The sequence below is a fragment of the Macrosteles quadrilineatus genome, unplaced genomic scaffold (assembly GCF_028750875.1).
Source record: "Macrosteles quadrilineatus isolate MER2022 unplaced genomic scaffold, UCM_ALF_1.0 Scaffold_35__1_contigs__length_1230758, whole genome shotgun sequence".
Classification (NCBI taxonomy): domain Eukaryota; kingdom Metazoa; phylum Arthropoda; class Insecta; order Hemiptera; family Cicadellidae; genus Macrosteles; species Macrosteles quadrilineatus.
The window spans coordinates 1,089,075-1,115,007 of record NW_026542628.1 but is presented as its reverse complement, the minus strand read 5'-3'; the positions used below and the strand labels follow the sequence as shown (position 1 = coordinate 1,115,007).

At 34.2% G+C, this 25,933-nt stretch overlaps 2 protein-coding genes across 2 annotated transcripts in view; both read right to left on the bottom strand.

Annotated features, from left to right (window-relative positions):
• The window catches only part of LOC129005818 (uncharacterized), a 127,777-nt gene extending 107,356 nt beyond the window's left edge, over positions 1-20,421 (bottom strand). The window contains exons 1-2 of the mRNA XM_054434829.1: positions 18,983-20,421; positions 17,567-17,669 (exon numbers count right to left, since the gene is read on the bottom strand). Coding sequence (XP_054290804.1) covers positions 17,631-17,669; positions 18,983-20,320 — 1,377 coding nt within the window. The 5' untranslated portion in view covers positions 20,321-20,421 and the 3' untranslated portion in view covers positions 17,567-17,630. The remainder of the gene's footprint in view (positions 1-17,566; positions 17,670-18,982) is intronic.
• Positions 1-25,933, bottom strand: part of LOC129005819 (molybdopterin synthase catalytic subunit-like) — a 40,393-nt gene that overhangs the window by 8,012 nt on the left and 6,448 nt on the right. The window contains exons 3-4 of the mRNA XM_054434830.1: positions 23,820-23,932; positions 8,076-8,173 (exon numbers count right to left, since the gene is read on the bottom strand). Coding sequence (XP_054290805.1) covers positions 8,076-8,173; positions 23,820-23,932 — 211 coding nt within the window. The remainder of the gene's footprint in view (positions 1-8,075; positions 8,174-23,819; positions 23,933-25,933) is intronic.

Sequence of the window (25,933 nt, the reverse complement as noted above, 5' to 3'; positions counted from 1 at the left end):
CAAACATGATGTAATCATACTTTAATACTACAATCATACCTTCTTCGTGCTTTACTCATGTCATGATATAATTGTGCTTTATTTTCACATTAAATCATGATATCACTCCTTTGTGAAGTTTTAACATGAATTGTTGACTACCGGTACTGCGTAAAAATCTTCCGCATTACAATAAAGGATTTTTAATGGATTTCTGTCTAAAAAAAAACTAGAACAAATTTTTTTTGTATACTTTCTCAGTTGTCTGGGTTTCAAGTTCATTGAATAAAGTAAACATTAAGGTTTCATTGTATTGTTGTAGACTTTGATACAAATTTGTTTGATCTGATTGCAGGAACTCGCTGAATCGGGAGACTTTGACCATACGCTAGTTGGTAGCAGGCCTGTAAAAATGGTATTTGGTAAGCTCATTGATTTTTTTATCAGAATACCTTTTGACAGCAAACTGTTCTAATATAGGACACAAGGGTTTGAGTGTTAAAGATTTTTGTTAGGATAGCAGACTTGCCTGAATTGATGGTAAGTCTGCACCTAGTTCAAGAAACACACAACTTGAAAGAATATATACCAAAATTAGAATATGTGACTTGGGTACGGTATTTGATTATTCAATGTAAAATATTGTAATGAATGTTCTAGGCCTGGATCCAAAGTATAAAGACAAAGGAGCAGTTGTGTCCAAGGTTTCTGCTTAAGCTCATGTAAAAGATGTAGTGATCAAAGATACCTACTCAACTTTTACTGTTCAAGTTGAATTTCACTTTACCGTAAGTTGAATTTAATATGTATAACACTTATTTATATAGTTATAGGTAGATACTTTTTATTTGATTGACTGGAATCTGACTGCTAACTTAATACACATTTTTATCAAGGGAAAATTAAACGTTCAATGGATTAAGATATAAAAAACTTATAGATTATTGATGAAATGTATTCTAGTACCTATTGTTTAATTTATTGTAGTTAAGAGTAATTTTGTTTTTATTTGTATTTTTCCCACATTTGCATTTGTATTATTTTATTATGTTTCATCAACAAATCATCTACCTTTAGACTATTATCGTCATGGTACCTTTAACTTTTCAAATTCTAACTTGCTATACAATTAAAATATCAATGGTTATTTTACCACTTATGAAACAAGCAATCAAATCAACAAGCTGTGAATAGGAAAACAGTAAAAGTTGAGTAGGTATCTTTGATCACTACATCTTTTACATGAGCATAAGCAGAAACCTTGGACACAACTGCTCCTTTGTCTTTATACTTTGGATCCAGGCCTAGAACATTCATTACAATATTTTACATTGAATAATCAAATACCGTACCCAAGTCACATATTCTAATTTTGGTATATTCTTTCAAGTTGTGTGTTTCTTGAACTAGGTGCAGACTTACCATCAATTCAGGCAAGTCTGCTATCCTAACAAAAATCTTTAAAACTCAAACCCTTGTGTCCTATATTAGAACAGTTTGCTGTCAAAAGGTATTCTGATAAAAAAATCAATGAGCTTACCAAATACAGTGACAGTAGTAGGTTTTGCTTTTTGATGCTCTTTTGTCCTAGTGTTATATGTTTTTCGAATGATAGACTGTTGTCATCATATAATGTAATGGAACATTTTTACAGGCCTGCTACCATCTAGCGTATGGTCAAAGTCTCCCGATTCAGCGAGTTCCTGCAATCAGATCAAACAAATTTGTATCAAAGTCTACAACAATACAATGAAACCTTAATGTTTACTTTATTCAATGAACTTGAAACCCAGAAAACTGAGAAAGTATACAAAAATTTTTGTTCTAGTTTTTTTTTACAGAAATCCATTAAAAATCCTTTATTGTAAATGCAGAAGATTTTTGCACAGTAGTCAACAATTCATGTTAAAACTCCACAAAGGAGTGATATCATGATTTAATGTGAAAATAAAGCACAATTATATCATGACTGGGGGAGTAAAGCATGAAGAAGGCATGATTGTAGTATTAAAGTATGATTACATCATGTTTGTGGGGGTATATTACGATGATATCTTGAATTGGGGAGTACACAATTAAGTATGGGTGGACGGGTCCCCAAATTCAGAGAAATTTTTTCAGGATTTTCTCAAAGTTGGACTTGTTTTAAATGCTAGCGATTTCGCTACAACAGCGAGTGACGTCCCCGCAATCCCAGGAGATGTCCATGATTTTACCGCTATTGTGGTAAACAATGATGTCTTCATGGCGGAGTAAGACGTAAAAGATTTTGCTGTTATTGTAGGTGATGGTGATGGTGTGCGTTAGGCCAATGTGACCACGAACATGGGAGCTTACCAAATATAAAAACAGTGAGCAGCTTAGAAAACACATAATCCTTCAAATTGACTGTTTTTGCTGCAATATGACGAAGAAATATATGTATCGTGATTGGTATCATGCAAAACCAACAGTTTTCTTACCGTTTTTGTAGTAACTTGTTTGAATATAAACTGCATACAGTAAATATACATCAATCAAGTTCTGGTAATTTTACATATTGTCCCTAGGTGTTAGGTGTTACATATAGTCCCTATGTTTGAATATAAACTGCATACAGTAAACATACATCAATCAAGTACTGATAATTTTACATATCGTCCCTAGGTGTTAGCTCTTGTATACAAACGACCTTTTGAGCTTATCATGTTAGGAAAATGCAGGATTGTTAGGCATCAGGTTTGTTTTACATTGAGACACAATCCAAAGAGGATAAAACAGTACATCCTTACAATATACGAGGGTCGTCTCAAAAGTAAGTTACACATTTGTTTTAAATCACAGCGTCGAGCGATAGAAAGCTGGGAGTCGTGGGGAATTTTCGTCTGGATGTAGTGGCAACACTGTAAACGTCACGCCCGCCTACGGCACTCGCCCCTCCAGTATCGCTCTGGCCATCATGGAGACACCACTTGTTCCCACCGCCGATTGTGAAATCCGTGCAGTAATTAGATTTTTGACTGCAAAGAATAAAAATGTAAGCGAAATTCATCGAGAATTGTGCAGTGTTTATGGTGAAAATGTGATGTCTAAGCTAATGGTTTCCCGCTGGCGTCAATCGTTTATTGATGGACGAAAATCGTTACACGATGAACAACGAAGTGGCCGCCCGTCCACTACACGCGCTTTGACTGTTGTTGAAGATGTCCGCAAGGTCATTGACACCGACCGGCGCTTGACATTGGATGAAATCATTACACAGCTTCCTCCAAATGTTGAAATTAGTCGTGCATCGCTTCACAGAATCATTTTGGACGATCTCAGTTTGTCAAAAGTCTGTGCAAGACGGGTGCCACGCCTTCTTTCAGAAAGGCATAAGGAGCAGAGGGTTGATGCTGCTCTCCAGTTCCAACAATTTTTTGATGATGAGGTAGATGGCCTATTCAACAGGATAGTAACCGGGGACAAGACTTGGGTGCACATTTGGACGCCCGAAAGCAAGCGGCAGAGCATGGTGTGGAAGGGAAAGGACGAGCCTACTCCAAAAAAGGCAAAAGTCGTCAAATCAGCTGGCAATGTCATGGCAACGATCTTTTGGGACTCTAAGGGAGTATTGTTGATTGATAACCTGCCAAGGGGGGAAACAATTACAGCTGAACGTTATTGTGAAGTGCTACGTAAGCTGGGAAGGGCGATACAGAACAAAAGGAGGGGAAAGTTGACCAAAACAGTGTTTTTGTTTCACTACAATGCTCGCCCACACACTGCCCGTAAAACACAAGACCTTCTGGAATCCTTCAGATGGGATGTTTTCAGCCATCCACCTTACTCTCCTGACTTGGCGCCGAGTGATTTTCATCTCTTCCCGGAGTTGAAGCGGCATTTAGGCGGGAAGCGCTTCGAAAACGAAGACATACTGAAACGGGAGGTGGAACAATGGCTAACCAAAATGGTGGCATAGTGGTACGATGTTGGACTAAAAAAACTGTTGCCACATTATCAAAAATACCTTGAAAAAAATGGTGACTACGTAGAAAAATAGTCTATGTATGTACCGGTATCTTTTAAAATATACCCTTTTCAATCATATTTGGCTTTTTATTTATTTTGGAAATAGGTGTAACTTACTTTTTAGACAACCCTCAAACATAGTTTTTGTTTAATTCCCTGATACTGTTGATACAGTATTGTATGATTGTATGTACTATGTTTCCATTCCTCTATGTATCTCCATTCCCCTTCCGTTCTACCCTTCAGTCTCCATCCAAGACCACACTCCAATTGCCACTTCCACACACACAACTCCTCAACATGTGACCTGTGTATCTGTTGTGATTTCAATGTGGTTTTATTAATAAACTTGTGTTACTAATTACACACTTGTTTTAATTAATATGACCCATAAACAGATACCATCAGCTCCCACCCAAGCCAGATAAGGTGAACACCATCGGGTAAGCTCTAAATTAATAAGCTTGATATACAAACATACAAGAATAAAACCAACACAAAACAATTTCAAAAACTCATAAGTTAGCACAACACTCTTGTCACCTCAGCAAACATACCAGCCAGATGTTACAGGTATAATGTAGCGTATTGCTACAACAAATCCCAGTTCATTCATAAATAAACCTATAAAAACCAACATACACGTGATACCATTGACAAACTAGAATTTCAAATCATAAATCACAATTAAAAAAAGTACGATTCGGAGTTCCTCAAGGATCAATTTTAGGGCCCCTTCCTTTCATATGCTATCTAAAAAATATATCAACTTCACTATCAAACCCTGAGAAAAGCAGTATATGTTTATACGCCGATGATACTAACCTAAAAATCTCAGATAAAACAATAGAACAAATTGAAATTTTGTCTTTCCTAGAATTAGAAAATATTGTTCAATTTTTCAAAAATCATAATTTACAGCTAAATGTTGAAAAAACAAATTATATATCATTTAAAACAGCTCAGTCAAAAACCACAGCAGAACCTGTTGTTATGATTGATTCCGAACCTATTGAACAAATTTTTAGCACAAAATTTCTCGGTCTACTAATAGATGGCAACCTAAATTGGAATGAACACGTGGACAAAATCATATCAAAAATTAATTCAGGTTTATGTGCCTTGAGAAAAATGGCAGATTTATGTAGTCTATCAACACTCAAACTAATATACCATTCCTATATACATTCCCATATATCATTTGGCATCTGTCTTTATGGCTCCACCAAACAAGAAAATCTTGATAAAATTCAAAAATTACAAAAAAAAGCAATTCGGATCATTAAAAATCTTCATCAGGAAGTATCCTGTAGAGAGCATTTCAAAAATCTTCAAATTATTACAGTTTATGGACAGTATATTTTTGATACAATTATGGTTTACAAAACTTTGAATTCAAGCAAGCCATTAATAAACCATCCAACTCACCCATACAATACCAGAAATAAATCGGAAATCATACCCACTCATCACAGATTGCAACTCTACACCAAAAAACCATCATATGCAGGAGCAAAGTTTTTTAGAACTTTACCTAAAGAAATAAAAAAAGAAAATAATGTTAATAAATTTAAAATTAAGTTAAAAAATTATATTACATCAAATCCTATTTATTCAATTGAGGAGTATAACCAGTTGTAAATATGTATTATAAGCCCTGTTAGCTATAAGGAAATGACACTATTCCGTTGTATGACTCATGTACACATTATGAATAAAAGATTGATTTGATTTGATTGATTTGAAACTGATGTGTTTTAAATTAACAAAAATTGAAAAATTGTGTCCTGATGAAGACTACCATTCACAGTTGAATTCGGCAGCCTTTACAGACACCCGCGTGAAGTTGGCCCCACCATAATGAGCACAAATTATAAAAACATGTCCATAATTTAGTGCTGAATTTGTGCTTCTCAAAGGTATTTATAAAAAAATGTGTGCTCAACAATGACACACCAAAAAATTATAAAAACTGTAGGGATGGTCAAGTCTCGAAATTTCGGGAAATTTTAAATCTCGTTACATGAGACGAGATTTATTTTTGGCCGAAATTTTTATCAAGACGAGAATAAAAAAAAAAAAATTTTAAACGCCTGCAGAAAGTCAATGCAATACCCCCAATACAAGAGCGTCTTGTAGTTGCGTTTCCTTTGCGAAGGTGTTCTTATTTAATTAATTCTTCAAATGTTAATATTACTTTAATTATTTTAATAACATTTGAGAAGTTTTGTTAAGTGTTAGCAGTGTGAGGAATGTTTTATTACTATAAAAAAGTCAAAACAAGTAACTATTTTATAAAAATTAATATTTTATTTTATGATTTATTTTATTTTAGGATAAGTTGAACTCTATCCTAACTGATATCTCTATGTTTCCTAATCGTAGGCATTTTTAATAAGTTAGGCGTGATTAATAAAAAAATGTTATGCTGATGTTTTTTAATAAAAGATTGTAAATATTCTTGCCTATTATCATTATTTTTGTATTTAAACAGTCATCTAACAATGTTACAAAATCAGGTAAAAATTCCGAACGTGCATTTCCCGTTGTCTATGAGAAGGGAAATCCCGTCTCAAAATTTTATGAGAAATAAAAAATCTCGTCTCGTCTCGAACTAAAAATCCAATCTCGTCCATCCCTAAAAAACTGTTGGCGGGGCTAACTTCACGTTCAGCCCGCCACCAAAGGAATTAACAATGTATTATACATAGACATTTAGTGCTCATTTTGTGCTACAACAATATATAGTTTTTATAATTTGTGCTCTAAAAACAACCGAATAAATGAGGAAAAACTGCCGCTGGTGATGACGTCATCCGCCCCGCCACATTGAACAAATCGGTTGAAAATGGTATCACGATTTAGTGCTCATTTTGTGCCACAACAATATACAATTTGTATAATTTGTGCTCTAACAACACCTGAGTAAATGCCGAAAAACTGCCCCCGGTGATGACGTCATCTGCCCCGCCACATTGAGCAAATCGGTTGAAAATAGTCGTTTTGGATTAAATTCATGTTCTCTTGTTTTTAAAGATGTTGAAAAATAATTAAACGTCATGTTTGTAAACTTAGATATTTCTTATGGAACACCCTATATTTTATAACGTTTTCGGGTAGCAAATGCAATTTAAAAACTATTTTGTACCTAACATTTTTTCCGTAAACCCACTCGTTTAGGAGTTACAGCCTATGAACAAACATTTCCGGTGTACTTTTAATATAACGTAGCCCCTAAACGAGTACGTTTAGAGCAAAAATGTGAAGAATAAAAAAGTATGGCAGCAAAATTGGAAAGTGGAAAACTGTGTATTTTATGTTCTTTTAGGATTGTAGATGCAATTTTAAGATGTATTTAATCCTCACACATTTGCTCTAAACTTACTTGTTTAGGGGCTACATACAGTTAAATTTACACCGGAAGTCTCTTTTTCATAGGCTGTAACTCCTAAACGAGTGGGTTTACGGAAAAAAATGTATGTATAAAATAGTTTTTAAATTGCATTTTCTATCCAAAACGTGATAAAAATATAGGGTGTTCAATAAGAAATTTCTAAGTGACTATTTTCAACAATTTGCTCAATGTAGCGGGGCGGATGACGTCATCACCGGCATCAGTTTTTCCTCATTTACTCGGGTGTTTTAAGAGCACAAATTATAAAACTTATATATTGTTGTAGCACAAACTGAGCACTAAATCGTGACACCATTTTCAACCGATTTGTTCAATGTGGCGGGGCGGATAACGTTATCACCGGCGGCAGTTTTTCCTAATTTACTCGGTTGTTTTAGAGCACAAATTATAAAAACCATATATTGTTGTAGCACAAAATGAGCACTAAATTTCTATGTATAATACATTGTTAATTCTTTTGGTGGCGGGCTGAACGTGAAGTTAGCCCCGCCAACAGTTTTTATAATTTTTTGGTGTGTTATTGTTGAGCACAATTTTTTTTATATATACCTTTGAGAAGCACAAATTCAGCACTAAATTATGGACATGTTTTTATAATTTGTGCTCATTATGGTGGGGCCAACTTCGCGCGGGTTTTACAGACTACAAGAATCAGGGCAGTAAAAGGTATTAAACCACTATTGTATTTTACCTCTTTAATTGAAGCATTTACTTGTATCAAATCTGGTGATACATCCATATCCATTGTCCCATCATTTTTTAGGTTATCCTGAGTCACTTTTGAATTTTCTGCAAAAAAAGTTATACTTTATACCATATTAATCTATACTTTTGTTCTTTTTAGCAAGCTATTATAAAGTAGTATTCACAGTAGTAGTTACAGAGAAGCAACATTGATACACGTAATGAACCGACATGTGGCCGGCCTATTGTCTTTTAAATGTTTTTAATTTATGTTTTTTTTTTTATAATTGTGAACTTTATGTGTGAAACTGTATTTATGTGTTGATGAAGACTTCTGTCCTATTTATGACCAACTTCAATTGATGTTTACAAGGATTTGATAATGGTTCTTTGACCCGAAATTAGTCATCCCTAGACTAACTTAAGACTGAAGACGGACTAAGGTACTTAACCTATTATATATACAAAAATCAGTCTTGTTGGCAAAGATGTAAAAAAAATACTTTTTCAATCATAGCACAGGTGCATGAATATAATGTAAGATTTTTTAATAATAACCAGAGTCCAAGGCACTGTTTGTACCTTCACAAACTGTTTGTTGCTTGAACAAAAACTACTCTTAATTGTTTGAACAAAAAACTTCATCGTTGATAGCTTGCTAAAGACTGAAGACCATTTACTAACAGTCGACATCAGGAAAACCAAACATCGTAAACATTTTGAGTGAAATAGCAACTTTGCCCTTAGGAGGAAAGTTGGAAAAATAGGTATAATAGTCAATTGAAATGTGTGTTTTTCACCCATGATCTGTGAAATTTGAAATTGCCACCAATTAGTACTGGTACTGGGTAACATTTTTTTCTGATTCAGACATACAGCCCTGTAACATCTCAGTTATTGACAATATTTAGGCAATCTAAAAATCTATATATTAATTTGAAACTGTTTTTCTTTGTGACAGCTAATTTGAGAGAACGGCTGGGTGTAGAAACTCGGTAGGGGTCCCTAAAGAAAGGTCTTGGTCTGTAGATGAGCCATCAAAAGAGAAACGTGGTGAATTCCTTTGGGGCTCTGCCCCAGTGGCCTTTAAATTCCCATCCCATGTTATTCTTATGGAGGAAAAACGGGGTTTTGTCACAGCTAATTACAGAGAAAGGCTGGGCGTAGAAACTTGGTAGGGGTCTCTAAAGAGAGGTCTTAGTCTGTAGATGAGCCATCAAAAGAGAAACAAGGTAAATTCCCTTGGGGCTCTGCCCCAGAGGCCTTTAAAGTTCCCTCTTCAGATGTGTTTACATTTCGGCCATATGCATACATTTACACTACTTTTGAATGAAACAGCTGTTAATATTTAAATTGTGATCTATAATATTATATAAAAATCTAGTGGTGTCTGTCTGTATGTGTATTACTAATAGGCGCATAAACTACTGAACTGACTGGGCTTACATTTTACAAAAATATAGCTACCATATCAAGGACCATTATAGGACTATTCACACTTTGATACTGACTGTGGGCTTTGCCCCTTTGGCTTTAAAAGTTCTGAGTTGAGGATTTTAAAAGTAAATATTGATTGGTCTCCATGGCTGCCATGAAAACACATACAATGTTTGCAGTTTGCTATGCCACCCAAATGTAAACAAGCTGAACTTTCAAACCACATTAATTCACAACTAGTGTACATGTTGCTCGAAATCGAGCAATTGCAAAGAAGTAAAGTAGTTACAGTATTTAAAAACAAATAATTAACTTATTTCAAAACAAATAAAAGTCATAATTTCCTATGAGTTTAAAAGACTCAGCTCATAGATTACGTGACTAACAGTTACATATAATCATCATTTCCAGTAAATATTTGATCATTTTTCAAAAGCTGATCTGGTTTTTTAGTGTATTCTACATATCTTTCCCACTTATAATAGCCGCATTAGGTGGTCCAGGTTGATCTTCGTCAATGATAATGTAGTCTGCATAGTACTACCCGTTGTCGCTAGTATGTTTACAAATTTCAGTAATTTTATATAGCGATGACATTTTGTTTACATTACTTGAGAACTACCTGATTTTCTGCATGACCTCTCTGTCATAATTTTATTTGCTTCAATTGGCATTAATTTGGCTACCTAGTTACTGTTATAACGTAAGTTATATTTACCTGAAAAAAATGCAGAATTGAAAGGCCAAATGTCGTTCAGATGGTTTTTTGTTTCCCTTAAATGTGAATAATGCAAATCCTTCAGTGAAAGTTTTATTAAGGTTTCTTGGATGTAGTCATATTATTTTAAAATCACTTGACTTTTATGAAAACATATATTTAATGTCCTTGCCGTACCAGTTTAATTCAGCCCTATAGTGTTTTCCTTTACCAATCATCATAAAGTTAAGTCAGTGTTTACTACAAAATAGTAACACTTTGGCTAACATCCCTGTTCATTGTTTGTGGGAATCTTCATATTGTAAGTGCTCTTCATTATTTAGGATGATAACGATAGTAAATGGTTTTTTTAACCCTTTGAGTGCCAACGTCCGGGGAACCGAACGTTTTTAAAACAAGCCAAAAGTGCCGACGTCCGGCCGACCGGACGTTTTTAGAACGAGCCAAAAGTGCCAACGTCCGGCTGACTGGACGTTTCGTAATGATCGAACAGTTGTCATAACAACCGAATGGATACTCGGATTCTTTTAACCCATATATTAACATTGATTCGAAAGTTACTAGATGCGATACATCGATTTTCGTTGGTCGAAATATCGAAAATTCGATTTTTACGAAATTTTAACCTAAAAATCGCCAGATCGCGCTCGGCATTTTTAGCGCGACCTTCGGGAAAAATCATCGGCATTTTTTGAGCGTTACTTTTATTTCTCGCCTGGCACTCTAAGGGTTAAAATCTCTATTTTTTTCTACTTGGTGGTGTTCTATGACTGCTATGTTTCCATGGTAAAAAATCGATTCTTTCAATTATTGCTCAAGAAATACAGTACTCTGTCAATTCATTTTTCTTTTTTGGTAAAATATATCAAATTGCCCATTGGAATAAAGTACGAATGTAAATTAAAGTAGCTAATATTTAATTTAAACCAAATCAGTAAATGTAGCCTATGCGTTTCGTTGAATTGGAAAATAAATAACAGCAATTAAATTATACAGCTGATCAAAATGTAAACAATTATGTTCTTCATAAGGATAACATGAGAACTTTCAAAGCCACTGGGGCAGAGCCCAAGGGGCTTTTTCGAAAATGTAAGGCTAGTTTGCAAATCTACGCGACACGCTCTTTCCAATGAGACGTCAATGGATAAAATCGGTTAAGAAATGGCGAAGGAGTTCAACCGACAAAGTTTCATGTAGCGTATTAATTATATAGATTCCACAGCTGGTTTATAAATAGGCATATAATATTCTCTACAATCATGTGACATGTTTATTTATTCTTATATTTGATGGTTCATTGATTATTGATTTTATGAAATAAGTGAGATTGTATATCTGTTAATGTATCTAACCCTAATTAATTATTTAAAATTTTGCTAATGTTTAATGATTGTATTGAAAGATTTTGGTGTAAAAAATAGTGAAATTATAAAGTTCACATTAACTTGAATCATTTTAACATTTTGAACACTTGTGTTTGGAGTAGGGCTGCTGGTTTGAAAAGCTACTGGTATAACTTTTGACACTTTCTGTAGATTTCACATTCTATTCTAATAATGAATAACTTTTGTAACACTATGTACACTATGTAACTCAGGTGGACTTGTGTCGTCTGTTTGTTTACATTGCTTTCTGGACTTTTATTAATTTAACCCATTATTATTATTATTATTTATTTTTTTAAATGGTAGTATAATTTTATATTCTAACTTGCTGAACATTTTTACTATTATTTAATTGACAAGTGCTTAAGCACATTTTCTTTGTAAAAAAATAATAATAATAAATAAATTGTATTGCTCTTTAGTAAAATTAAAATGAACAAAAGAAATTTAAAACCTATTAAATATCCGTGTGGTGTATGTCAGAAAAATGCCAGCTCTGGAGCTATTTTGTGTAATGGGATTTGTAAGAAATGGTTCCATCTAAAATGTGTAAATCTGACTTATATTGAAACAAAAAAATTCTCATCAACCTGTAAAAAGTCATGGCAGTGTCCTACATGCTCAGGCATTAACTCTGGTGAGGAAGATATCTTGAATTTAAGCCATATTTCTGCTGCTTCGATGGAGAAAAATGATTTTGAAGATTCCCTTACTTTAGCCACCGAAATTGGAAGTGCAATGTTGCGTGAAAATGAAGAGTTAAAACAAGCCTTGCATGAGACAAAAAATACTAAATCTTGCCGTGAACTGGAACTAGAGGATATAATAATAGGGAAAGACAATGAAATAAAAAATCTGATTAAAACCCATCTAGAAAAGGAAGATGATTTAATTTCTAAAATTTCACACTTAGAAAACCAGATAAAGAAGTTACAAAATGTTCAAATCAAATCAAATCAAACTTTATTGTCACAAAACGTTTATACATAGCTTAGCTACAAAACAGGTGACATTGTCAAAATTATAATAAATACATTGTTGATCATCTTACATTCTATAGTTAAAAAATTAAATACAATAAAAATAAAAATACTGACTTTGATTTAAAAATAGTTTACAACAAATACTCACTAATATGATAGTAGTTTTTTTCTATTAAAAATTTTGATAGATTCTTTTTAAATGACATTGTATTGGCTATATTTTTTAAACCTAGTGGTAACTTATTGTACAGTTTTTTCCCCATGTATGTTAATAAAGAACTAACGACTGAAGCTGCTATCGAAGAGGACACTTTGAGAAAAATTTCTACTGAAGCTATTTGTAACAGATGTGAAGTACTCAAGCAAGAAACCAAAAATATGATTGACTCCATAAAATCTTTAGAGGCTGTAATTAGTGTGCTACAATGTGACAATGCTGAATTAAGGAAATCAAAATTAGAATCACAGGAAAGTAATCAGTATAACTCAAAATGTCTAAATTGTTTTCCAAATTTGAATAAAAGAAATTCTCAACCTTATTGTGATCAGCGGCAAATGCCTAAAAATCCCCTAAAAATACCAGAGAACAATGAGGTCCCTACTATTGAATGTAACAACAAGTTTTTGGTTCTTTCTGAAGCAGGTGCCACAGGTGAAAAAGTAACCCACAATAACCCATCGGGTGAAACTGTGACCCATACAAACAAAAAGATCATGCCTGTAAAAAGAAAAAGAAATCCATGTTTGACAAAATTACAAAAATCTAATAAGCTACTAATTTTGGCTGACAGTCATGGCCGAGGACTTAGTAACCTCTTATCGCAGAATACCAATCTTAATGTAACGGCCGTTGTAAAACCTGGGGCATTGTTGACTGATGTTATTCGAGATATCTCTGAAATTTCAAAAGACTTTGACCAGAATGATTTCATTTTGATCATGGGTGGAACCAACAATGTTGACCACAAAGGCGCAAAGAATGTCATGAAAGACTTTCACACTTTACTGAATAGTTCTATAAAGGCTAATTTAATTGTTGCTTCTCTTCCTATGCGCCATGACTTACCTAGACTAGACAGTAAAATCACTCAAATTAATTATGAGCTTACGGAAAAAGTGAAGAACTCAACAGCAAACACCAGACTTCTAGAACTACATCTTTTGCCCCGTGACCTATATACAAACCACGGACTTCACTTTAACAAGAAAGGAAAAAGGTAGATTGCTGAGGAAATTAAAAGACTACTCCAGGATTGGTGTTTATGTTCGTCGTCTTACAGTGAACTTAACATCAAAATGCCTACTAAAGATGCACCGATCACTGTGATGGAGGCGGACATGAACACCGTAATTCACAAGTTAAGGGGTCTAAAACATACAGCTTTTGCCCACTGCACATCTGCCGACATTGACAGTGACAGGCACATGAGCGCAGGTGTGGCAACTGCATTCAGGAAACATTTCAACAAACCTTTGACGACAGATTTTGTTAATAAAACTCTGACTTTCCAAAAATTCCACAATGCAGTTGTTTATGGGTTAGTAACTAAGCCTAAGTTTAATACAAAACCCAACATTGAAGACTACAATGAATCTTTCAAAAGCTTCATACAGAACACATCACTAGAAGGACATCAACTAATTGTTTGTTCCCCAATGGGTTGTGTCAGAGACAATATCCCCAAAGAACATTTTGTTACAAAAATATGTGAGCTCCACCAAAAAACAAAAGCTAAAGTCATGATTGTAGTAAGCAACGAATCTTCTACCAGAATTCTAAGATGTGGTCTTTCTTATGTCGAGTTTGTTGAAAGGATTAGACAACACCTAGGGAACCTGATGAAGACCTTTTATGTCGCTGATAGAAGACCGGCAACAGCATCAACTTTGGAGAAAATCACAAGTGACAGTGGGGATGCACCTGTTTCTGACACAACATCACTCAATGTAAATAGTAATGTAAATAGTAGTTGTAGTGAAAATGTATCCCAACTTGACTCCAATCCCATCCTGTCTCCTCTCACTTTAAACTGTCAACACCCACTTATCGACCTAACAACCTAGATAAGTTAGAAAATAAGAATTTTCAGAGTATTATGCTCTTAAACATTCAAGGCGGGATTCCAAACAAGCTCAATAATCTTAATGTTATTTTACAGAACACTAATATAAATGTTATATGTCTCGTAGAACATTGGCTAAGACCTGATCAAATAGCTGTTCTTAATGCTTTAAATTCTTTTAGCTTAGCTGCTTTTTACTGTAGAAAAGAAGGTATACATGGTGGATCCTGTATTTTAGTTAGGTCTGATGTAGTAGTCAAGGAGAGAAATGATTTAAATGTATATTTTGTAGATAATGTATTTGAGGGATGTTGTATTGAGATACCAAGTTCAAAATCAGTCATCATTTCAATATACCGTGTACCAGATGCTAGTAATTTTAAATTATTTTTAAAAAAGTTAGAACAGTTTTTTGTTTTATTAAAAAAGGAAACCAAAAGCAAATTTGTTTATATAGCAGGTGATTTCAACGTTGATGTTCTGAATGATTGTAAAAACAAGCAAGATAAAAACTCTTTTTTAAATGTTATAATAAGTCATGGCTATATGTACTACTCAGATGAACCAACCAGAATTAATCAAAAATCTCAAACAAGTATAGACAACATACTTTTTAATAGAGGAAGAGACCTTTCAAAGTATTGCAATATAGAATTAGGATTATCAGACCATAGAGCCTTGTTTATCTTAACTGATTGTGGGGTAAAAACTGAGCTAAACACTAGCAATAGTTTAAAAAAACGTATATTTAATAAAAGAAACACGCTAAGGTTTTTAGAAGTGCTTAATGAATCCTCATGGAATGTCACTGTACTTAATGATGCCCAACAAAATTTTGATAATTTCTTGCAAAAATTTAAGTTAGATTTTCAACATTGCTTCCCTTTAAAAAGCATTAAAGCAAATTGTAAAAATAATGTAAAATCAAAAAAGTGGATCACCCAAGGTATTATGGTGTCAAGTGCTAGAAAAAGAGAATTATGAAGGCTAGCTAAACATTTGAATGACCAGCATTTTATTCAATATGTTAAGAGGTATAAAAAGGTGTTCAAATCTGTGTGTAACTCAGCCAAGAAACTATCTCACAGTAATTACATTAAGAACTCTGTAGATAAAAGTAAAGCTGTATGGGCAGTTGTTAACTCAGAGCTAGGTGTCCTTAAAAATAAATCTAGTTTCAGTAATATTGAAGACAATAATTGCATAATTGGTAATGGCACAGAAATAGCTGAACACTTTAATAATAAATTTGCCAACATTGCGAAATTTAACTCTGCTCTCTTCAATGAATTAGATGCCCACAAATTTCTTAGCGATACTAATCTCAATAATCATTACATACCTCATTTCAACTTTCAGCCTGTTTCCAGAGAGAATGTTGCAAAAGTAATTTTTACTCTTAAAAACAAAATGTCAGCTGGTTGGGACGAAATTCCTGTTAAACTGATAAAGCAAACTGCCAACATTGTTTCTGGACCTTTAAGTCAGATAATAAACCAGTCTTTTGAAAGTGGAATTTTTCCTTATCAGTTAAAATATGCTGATGTGAAACCGCTTCATAAAAATGGCAGTAAAACAAACTCAGATAACTATCGCCCAATTTCCATCTTACCAGCCTTTTCTAAAGTTTTTGAAAAAATTATTACTGAGCAAATTTCTTTTTTCCTTGAAAGTAATAACATTTTTGTAAAAGAACAATATGGCTTTAGATCAGGACGTAATACAACTCAGGCTCTGTCTGACTTCTTGTGGGAGGTCGGCTGCAGCATTGAAGAATGTTGCTGGAATGTTTTGTGACTTGTCAAAAGCCTTTGACTGTGTTGTACATAATATTTTATTTTCTAAGCTTAAATTTTACAATTTTTCTCCAATTGCTTTGAAGTTTTTGAAATCCTATCTTACAAACCGCTTTCAAAGAACTATTATTTTTAAAGATAACATCTATAGCTTTTCAAAATGGAAAATGATCTATTGTGGTGTACCTCAGGGCTCTATATTGGGACCCTTGTTGTTTTTAATCTATATCAACGACCAGCCTTTTAACATAAACTCAAAGCTTGTTCTATACGCAGATGACACAACAGCTATATTAAAATCAAACAGCCCTAACAATTTACAAAATTTGATAAACCAAACTTTTGAAGATTTAAACAAATGGTTCAGAGCAAATAGTCTGAGTCTAAATTGTTCTAAAACTCAAATTGTCAGGTTCAAAACGTCTCATGACAGAGAAACCATCAAATTAAATATTAATTTTCAGGGGGAAATTATTAATGAAATGTCATCTACAAAATTTTTAGGTATTCAGGTACAAAACACTTTAAATTGGGATAAATACACATCAGTTTTAGCTAATAAACTAAATACAGTCTGTTTCCAGATGTCTGTCCTGCAGCATGTTACTGACCTCAGAACAAGGATGATTGTTTATTATGCTTTGTTTGTGTCAAACATGTTGTATGGAATAGAGTTCTGGGGCAGCTGCTCAAATGCCGAAACCATTTTCAAAATTCAAAAAAAGATCCTTAGAATTGTGACATTTTCAAAGCCTAGGCAATCCTGTAAATTATTATTTAGAGAATTGAAAATATTAACACTTCCGTCTGTTTATATCCTGCAAACATTAATATTTATTTAAAAAAATCTTGAATATTTTATGAATGAAAACCATAACTATAATTATTTAACACGACATCGAAATGAAATGAAATGAAATGAAATGCTTTGAAATGAAATGAAATGCTTTATTTCCGTGAACATGATACATGTATGGAAAAAGTCAAATGAACTAATACTAGGTTAGAGTACTAAAAAATTGCAAAAATTACATGATTTGTTTGTTCCTGCAACACTCCATGCATAGAAAATAAAATAAAACCACACTTGCAAAACTCACAAAAAAACATACTTACAAGTTGTCAGGAAGTTCAAAAAACTCATGGATTGAGTAAAGTGGGTTAGCCAATAGGAACTCCCTCACCCTCTTTTGGAATTTAGTGATTGGCAGGTTCCGAACTGTACAAGGCAATTTGTTCATTAATTTCAAGCTTAAGATTTCCTTACTAGCCTGGGTTTTCTTTAGTCTAACATAAGGTATGTTTAGATCCTGCTTATTCCTAGTGTTGTAGTGGTGGACCCCTCCTCTGAGCTCGAGAGTGCCAAGCTTCCTCTTACATGACATGAGACACTGCAAAATGAAGAGATTGTAAACTGTCATCAAGGACTCGGCAACAAAGATTGGTTTACAATGGTCCAGATAATCTGCACCATTCACAATCCTTATTGCTTTCTTTTGCAGAAGCAAGACCCTCTCGACCCCAGATGCGGAGCCCCACAGACGCAAACCATACAGAAGTACACTCTGAAAAAATGCTACATAGGCTGTTTTTAACCATTCCTTGGGTACAGAGTCTCTAAGTCTTCTCAGGAGAAAAATTACCCTAGACAAACGACTACAGACATGAGAAATATGACAGTGCCAGTCTAACTTTGGATCCAAATATAGGCCTAGTAATTTAACATTTGAAACTTCATGATCCATCTGATTTAAAGTGAAAACAATGGTTTGGGATTTACTTTCATTTAACTTAAAAAAGTTAGCTCGGAACCATGCTGATGCTATCCCCATGGACTCAGACATTTGACCATTTAGAGTTATCAGGTCTTTAGAGAAACTGAAAAGGGTAGTGTCATCAGCATAGCATGACATTTCCTCCAAAATTTGGAATGAGGTCATTGGTCATGATAATGAACAAAAGGGGGCCAAGTACAGACCCCTGTGGGACACCATGAGTGATCTGACAAGGGCTAGAGATATGTCCATTTATGAGCACCCTCTGCTCACGCCCAGCCAGGTATGACTCCATGAGCCTGAGTTCAGAGCCCTTTACTCCATAAAAATTCAATTTATCCAGCAGTATCCGATGGTCGACCGTGTCGAAAGCCTTACTGAGATCACACAGGGTGGCCCCAGTAAAGCCTCCAGCCTCAAAACCATGCAGTACTACTGCTTCAAGCTTATCCAGAGCATCTATGGTCGAGAGACCCGCCCTGAAGCCACACTGGCCGGTCATGAGCAGATTGTGCTCTTCGAAATATTTGTACAACTGATCCTTAATTACAGATTCAAATATTTTTGAAAATACTGGGAGTAGGGAAATAGGGCGGAAATTCTCAGGACTGTTTGGATCACCTTTCTTATGGATAGGTATAACTTTGGCTATCTTTAGTCTTTGGGGAAAGACTCCTTCAGAGAGACATAGGTTCAGGCAATAGGTAAAAGGCTTAACAATGCTAGGAAACACACTCTTAATAAGATTGACAGATACCTCAAATATATCTTTGCTTGGAGAGTTGTTGAGCTTCTGGACCACCCGTATCACACTTTCACAGGATAAAAGGGTAATGTTGAACCGTGAGGCTGCAGGGTCACGTTTCTCCAGCATATCTAGGGCAGAAGTGGCTGAACCGTTGATAGCATCTCTGGTCTGCTGGACGGAGTCAATAAAATGGGCGTTGAAAGCTTCCGCAGTCACTGAAGATATCAACTGGGATTTGGACGGAGCACCTTCTTCATGGATAACTTTCCAGGCTGCTGCACAGCGATTACTGGCAGATTCTATGAAGCGAGCATTTCTTTCCAGTCTAGCTGATAGAAGTTTTTGTTTGTACTGCTTCTTAATAGTTTTGTAGCGTAGCTCTGAATCGGGTGTTTTATTGTCCCTGTAGAGATCATAGGCTAGGAGCACCCACTTCTTCCACGTTACTAGGGATTGGTCCTTCCAGTCCGGAAGATTTTGATTTTTCTTGGAGCGTTTTGTAGGCAGTAACCTTGTGGGAAAGCATTCATTAAACATAAGAAGGAAATTTTGAAAAAAACAATTGAAGGTATCTTCAGCCGCACCAGTATTATAAAGGAAGTCCCAGTTTGTGTTATCTAGGCGATATATAAAATTATTTATCTTGTCTGTTGAAATAGGCCTACATACTCTTCGACCAGAACCATCAGGTACTGCACTTGATGCAGTTTGTACATGGAGGCTGACTGCGTCGTGATCACTTACAGCAAGTCTCTTCACTTCCGTTTTCAGGAGTCTTTTGGGTAAATCCGTCGCAACGTTGTCCAGACACGAATTGCCTCTTGTAGGTTCCCACACCAAGCAATAAAGATTTAGGGATTTCAAAAGATTTAAAAAGTCTTCTGAGTGTTTCTCACCTTTTAAAATGTCTATATTAACATCACCACCCAGGACCAGATTATTTTTCGTTCTTCTATTTTCAAGGGATAGGACTAGTTTTTCAAGGCTGTCAAGGAACCACTCCAGATTTCCATCGGGTGAGCGATACACACCTATAACTATGAGATTGGAATCAGGCACACTGAGACAGGCAAATTCATGATGTTGTTCCAAACAGAAACCACTAACGTCTATAGCCTTACAATTTGGTGCATAATCTTTAGAGGCATACAACGCAACGCCTCCGTTCTTCTTACAGGACCTGCTAAAATCTGAAATTAGGTTATAGTTCATTAAGTTAAACATACATAATTGATCATGTGACAACCAGTGTTCTGTAAAACAGAGAATGTCAAAATTACTGGATGACAAGATCATTTCGAGTTCATTACACTTATTGCTTATGCACTGTACATTTAGAAAAAGCATGACTAGTCCTAGGCTTACAGATAAAACTTCACTAGTAGGCCTAGGCCTATTACCTTTATTTAAATTTGACTTAGCCTTTAGGTGGTCCTTAGTTTTTAAGAACATTGTGTTTGCTGCTACTGTAGATGTTGGATGTGCAGATAGAGTAGGAATGCTACCTAAAGTAGATGATTCCCTACTTGTCTTTTGAATAAAAAACGCTTGAAAATCGAGTTCTTTGGCCAGAGTGAACCACACATCAACTCATCCTTCCTATCAAAGTTTATTCCTATTTTAAAACTAGCGTTGGAGCCTTTAGATTCTAGTTTTTCAATAACTAAGTCTAAATTACCTGTTAGAGAGTTCTTGATCAAGCTTTCAATAGCTGAGACACTAGTTTCACTTTTAATTCTACCTAAATAAAACCAGGCCTTCCTTTCGCCCGCTAGGACATCAGTATTTTCGTTTGAACCAATGATAATATGCTTAGGAACTGGTAGGGAGTCTTTATTTACAGAGCTAGGTCTATGTGTCGACACTAAGGTTGAAGAATAGGAGTCTCTAGTTTTCTTGGTTATGTTTAAATTCACTTTTTCTCTTGCTGCTACCTCAGCATAACTCACGGCCACGGGATTACGTCTGGATTCGAGAGAGTCACTGCCTTTATTATTACGTTTTGCTTTCCAGTTGTTGTCACTGTGGTTGTTACTTCTAAATTCCCTTGGCCCGAAAGACTTGGGATTTTTCTTCGAATATTTGTTCTGAAGAGTTTTTTGATCGTCGTTACTAATAATATCTTCTTTAGCTTTGCATGAGTCGGGGTGTATACCGCCCGAGATTATATCCTCTGACCTTATATGGAGTGGAGTATTGTTTTCTAAGGAAACATTCGGTGTTTGAACATTCGATTGTTGAGTAGTCGGTGTAATATCGGAATGTCTGTATTCATTCATTAACTTCTCAGTCTCAGACCAACCCGTCGAAACACGATTACACAAAGAAACCTGTTCACGTTCACAGAAAAGGTTATGTATGCTTTCTTGTTTAGCAATTACTTCATTGACACGACTATTTAATGAAAGATTGTCACTTACAACTCCTTTCACCGCGCCAACCAGCTTATCCACTGTTGCGTGTAGATTAATTACATCTTCGATGTCCCAACGGTTTGATACGATCTTCTCAATCTTAGAAGCACATGCTGAGCAGTACCACTTAACATGATCCGCCACACTGTTAATTAGCGAATATTTATCAAGTCCAATATTTATGCACGTAGGATGAAACCAATTATGACAGAAACCATCACAAAATAGTCCATTTCCATCACTTGGAATAATGTTTTTACAAATATTACACGGAGCGTCCTCAGCATCTTCATTCACCATGTCTGTCGTCTCTGTCTCGAATCAGAGAACGCAAATGATTTACAACTGCCCATTCATAGACTTACCTCATTAGAAACCCTTCCACAATACCTAGGGAAAAAACTGTATAATAAACTGCCTGATAATATTAAATCATTAGAATCTTTTGAAAAATACAAAAAAGAAGTTACCAAATTGCTGCTTAATAAAGGGTATTACAAAGTTGATGATTTTTTAAATGATGTATATATTTGATTTCTTAGCATATTGTATAGTTATTATAGTTTTATGTATTTTAATTGTCCATGACCATTTCACCTGTTTCCCAGCTATGCTGGATCTGTAAAACGTTATGTGAAAATAAATGATTGACTTGACTTGACTTGACTTTTTACGAGCGTTCCATGGTCATTACATGTATATATTTAACCAAGTTCCTCTTAACTTAACCGACCCTTGACATAAACATTGTTTGAATGACATTACATTTCCTAATTCTAAGCTATATACAAATATTTCAATTTAAAAAGAACAATAAAAAACTTAGTTTTATATGCACTTGCCTTTGGTACATGAATAGTAGGAGTTATAAATAGTAGGGCTAAGTATGTTTCTGTTTGTTTTAGTAGTAAGAGTGTTAATGTTTTTGTTTGTTCACATAGTATATAATGATATATTTTATAATCAATGCTTAGTGAGCAATGCTTTTTAGAAACAAGATCACATGTTTAATTTAATTCAACCCATAATATTAACCAGATGTTGTAAATTATTGTTTGTCTTTACTTTGTTTGATTTTATCATTTAAAAGTAAGTAAAAGCTTTGAGTTTTTCATTTGTTTTATTATTTGAAAATGTTTTTTTATCTAATTAGTTAGTTAATAGTTTTTGATAGGTAAATTTATTGGAATATAATCTCATTTTACTCTTTTTTTCATGTCAGATTTCAAAAAGCACCATTTAAACATTCATCAACCCCGGACGAAGGACGGGTCCTCTGCTAGTTTACTAAATTGGTCAAAATTAACCCTTAGAGTGCCAGGCGAGAAATAAAAGTAACGCTCAAAAAATGCCGATGATTTTTCCCGAAGGTCGCGCTAAAAATGCCGAGCGCGATCTGGTGATTTTTAGGTTAAAATTTCGTAAAAATCGAATTTTCGATATTTCGACCAACGAAAATCGATGTATTGCATCTAGTAACTTTCGACTCAATGTTAATATATGGGTAAAAAGAATCCGAGTATCCATTCGGTTGTTATGACAACTGTTCGATCATTACGAAACGTCCGGTCAGCCGGACGTCGGCACTTTTGGCTCGTTTTAAAAACGTCCGGTTCCCCGGACGTTGGCACTCAAAGGGTTAATTAAGTATTTGCAATGTTTTTTTTCTGATTTTAAAATCGATTTTCTTCTTAATCGTGCCATGTTTTGCAATATAATGTTCTATTACCAAATCAGTGGAAAATCCTAATATCACAGTAACTCTTAAAATTATTTCTTATGGAGTTAACTTATATCTATTGTATGGGTTGGTTTCTGTCTTTTTTACCACTTCTTGGAGATTACACGTAGACAATATTCTTTGGCGTATTGCATCTGTAGTAGACGATACTTGGTTGGTGTAATTTTTAAAATTACAATGGAAAAAAGTGACAAATACTGGACAATTTGTTATACTAAAAATAAAACTGAATTAACACTGTGCTACATTTCTTGAGCAATAATTGAAAGAGCCGATTTGCAAACAATGGAAACAGGAAAGTCATAGAACACAACCAAGTACAGTAGAAGAAATAGAAATAATGTTTTTTTTTTGCATTTATAATCGTTATTATAGACAACCTAATGCGGCTATGAGTGGGGAAAATTTGTAGAAAACACTAAAAAACAAGGTCAGCTTTTGAAAAAAGATAAGATATTTACAAAAGATTTTGATTATATCTTAACTGCTGTGTACATCTTGAGTATTTCCATAATCTTTGAGTCGACTCTTATAAAGTCATCGGAAATTATGACTGTTATTCGTTTTAAAATGATGCCTGTAATGCTTCACAAATGCTCGAATTTGAGCAACAGGTACACTAGTTACAATAAATACGTTAAATGAATCCCAACTGTCAGAAAGATTTTACAACAAATGTATTGTAGATGACCTGGAACTGAGGAGGTCAAGCACACAGCCATTGCTTCAACCATGAAGCTGACAGTTTCCGCAGGAACACTGGGGTCTGGACTGGTTACACAAATCATCAGTTCTCCGTGGTTTCTGTAAAGAAATTCATTGTTAGGAAATTTTACTCGAGTCTTCCAGAGTAGATGTTTGTCACATCCTTTCTGATAGCCTATTTTCTACTGATTGGATCAATGATTGGAATTTAAAAGCTATGTTGTTTCGAAAAGATCTACAACATTTATTTGTCAAGTTTTGTTTTTAATAAGCTACTATCATCTCAAAATTCACAACTACCACCTAAAATCTAATTCTTGAAACAATTGACAATTGTTTCCTGGACTTTTTATATTGCCATGAGATTCACGTTGTCGTGAAATGACTCTCAAAACTTTGTAAGTAATAGTGAAAAACATGTCCATAGTTATTTAGTCAATAATATGGTTTAAAGTGTGTGAAACCATATTAATGACTGACATTATATTATTAAATAATGTTTAGTCTAATAGGCCTATTTATTAATACTAGTGTACATGTTGCTCAAAATCGAGCAATTGCAAATAAGTAAAGTAGCTTTTTCCCATTTTTTACCCTAAAAACATAAAAATTCTTAATTTCTCTCCAAACCATTTTGTAGAGCTTAAAAAAATAAATAATTTTGTATATTGAAGCGGTGTTGTGTGTTACATATTGGATTTGACTTTAGACTTTCTTTATCTATCCTATCAGCTGTTTTAATTTAATTCTATTTGTTGTTTTGTTTATATTTTGATTCTGACTTGGATTTATCTTACAATAAATGTTGGCTAACAATTTTAGTTTGAATTTATTAAAGTAGGAGCTTATTTCAGTATGCCCAACAGTTATGGAGATAATTTAAAAAAGTCTAAATTTAAAATTCCCATGTTATTCTTATGGAGAATAAATAAATGCTAAATGATCAAAATATGTCTAATTTCACTCAATTTATCGCAGTTAGATGAATTAGCGTAAGCCTTGAAAGTAACCGTCGATTTCGACGGGTTTCACCTAGTAGTAAATATTTCATTTCAACAAAATCAAGAAATGTACACAATGCGTTAAATTGAATTGAAAACTAAATAACAGCAATTAAATTATACAGCTGATCAAAATGTAAACAATGATGTTCTTCATAAGGATAACATGGGAACTATAACACCCACTGGGGCAGAGCCCAATGGACTTAAAAAAAAATGTAAGGTCAGTTTGCAAATCTACGCTACCCGCTCTTTCCAATGAGACACCAATGGATAAAATCGGTTAAGAAATTGCGGAGGAGGTCAACCGACAAAGCTTTATGTAGCGTATTAATTATATAGATTTAGTTAGTAATTAATAAATATTTTCTAAGGCTGCATTTATTAAGCTACAATAAATAAAAAAATAAAAATTGTATAAAATATTTATAAGTCTTATTTCTAATATACAATGATGAAGTAGCCTACATACAATTCTTACAAACCATGCAAATGCATTACTCATTATTTTTAATTGAATTGCTATCAGACCATCATTTGATAAGCCACTAAATAAAATATGATTATTCATAGAACACTTAACAATAGAGGTAAGTTTATTGCATATAATTTTCACAACATACATCAAAATAGTTGGAATAATTAATTCACAATTTAATGTATCATTTGGGTACTTTAATATTAATTAGAAGACTAAACCAAACTCTAACCTATGAATATTACTAGAACTAAACATTTTTCATCTTCATTTTAAAATTGTGACCAGATTTTAAAATCCAAATGGCATAGTTGAAGAGAGCTGCCAACAGATTGCTAAGATGTAAATTACTGGTTTCTATTGCATGTGTACACTCCTTAAACAATAGTTATTTTCCTACAGTCACCCGACAAAGTTGGCTTCCCTGTAATGTTTATAGTACAGAAAGCTGCTAATTGCTGCATATTTATACTTTGCCGTACGGTTTATACTTTGCCGTACGGTTTATACTTTGCCGCACATCAGGATTCCAACCAAACAACACAAAACAGCGTTTTTTTATTATGCACGTAATCCGTGTACGCTTGGAAATAGGTTGGCAACACTTAAAGATAATAATTC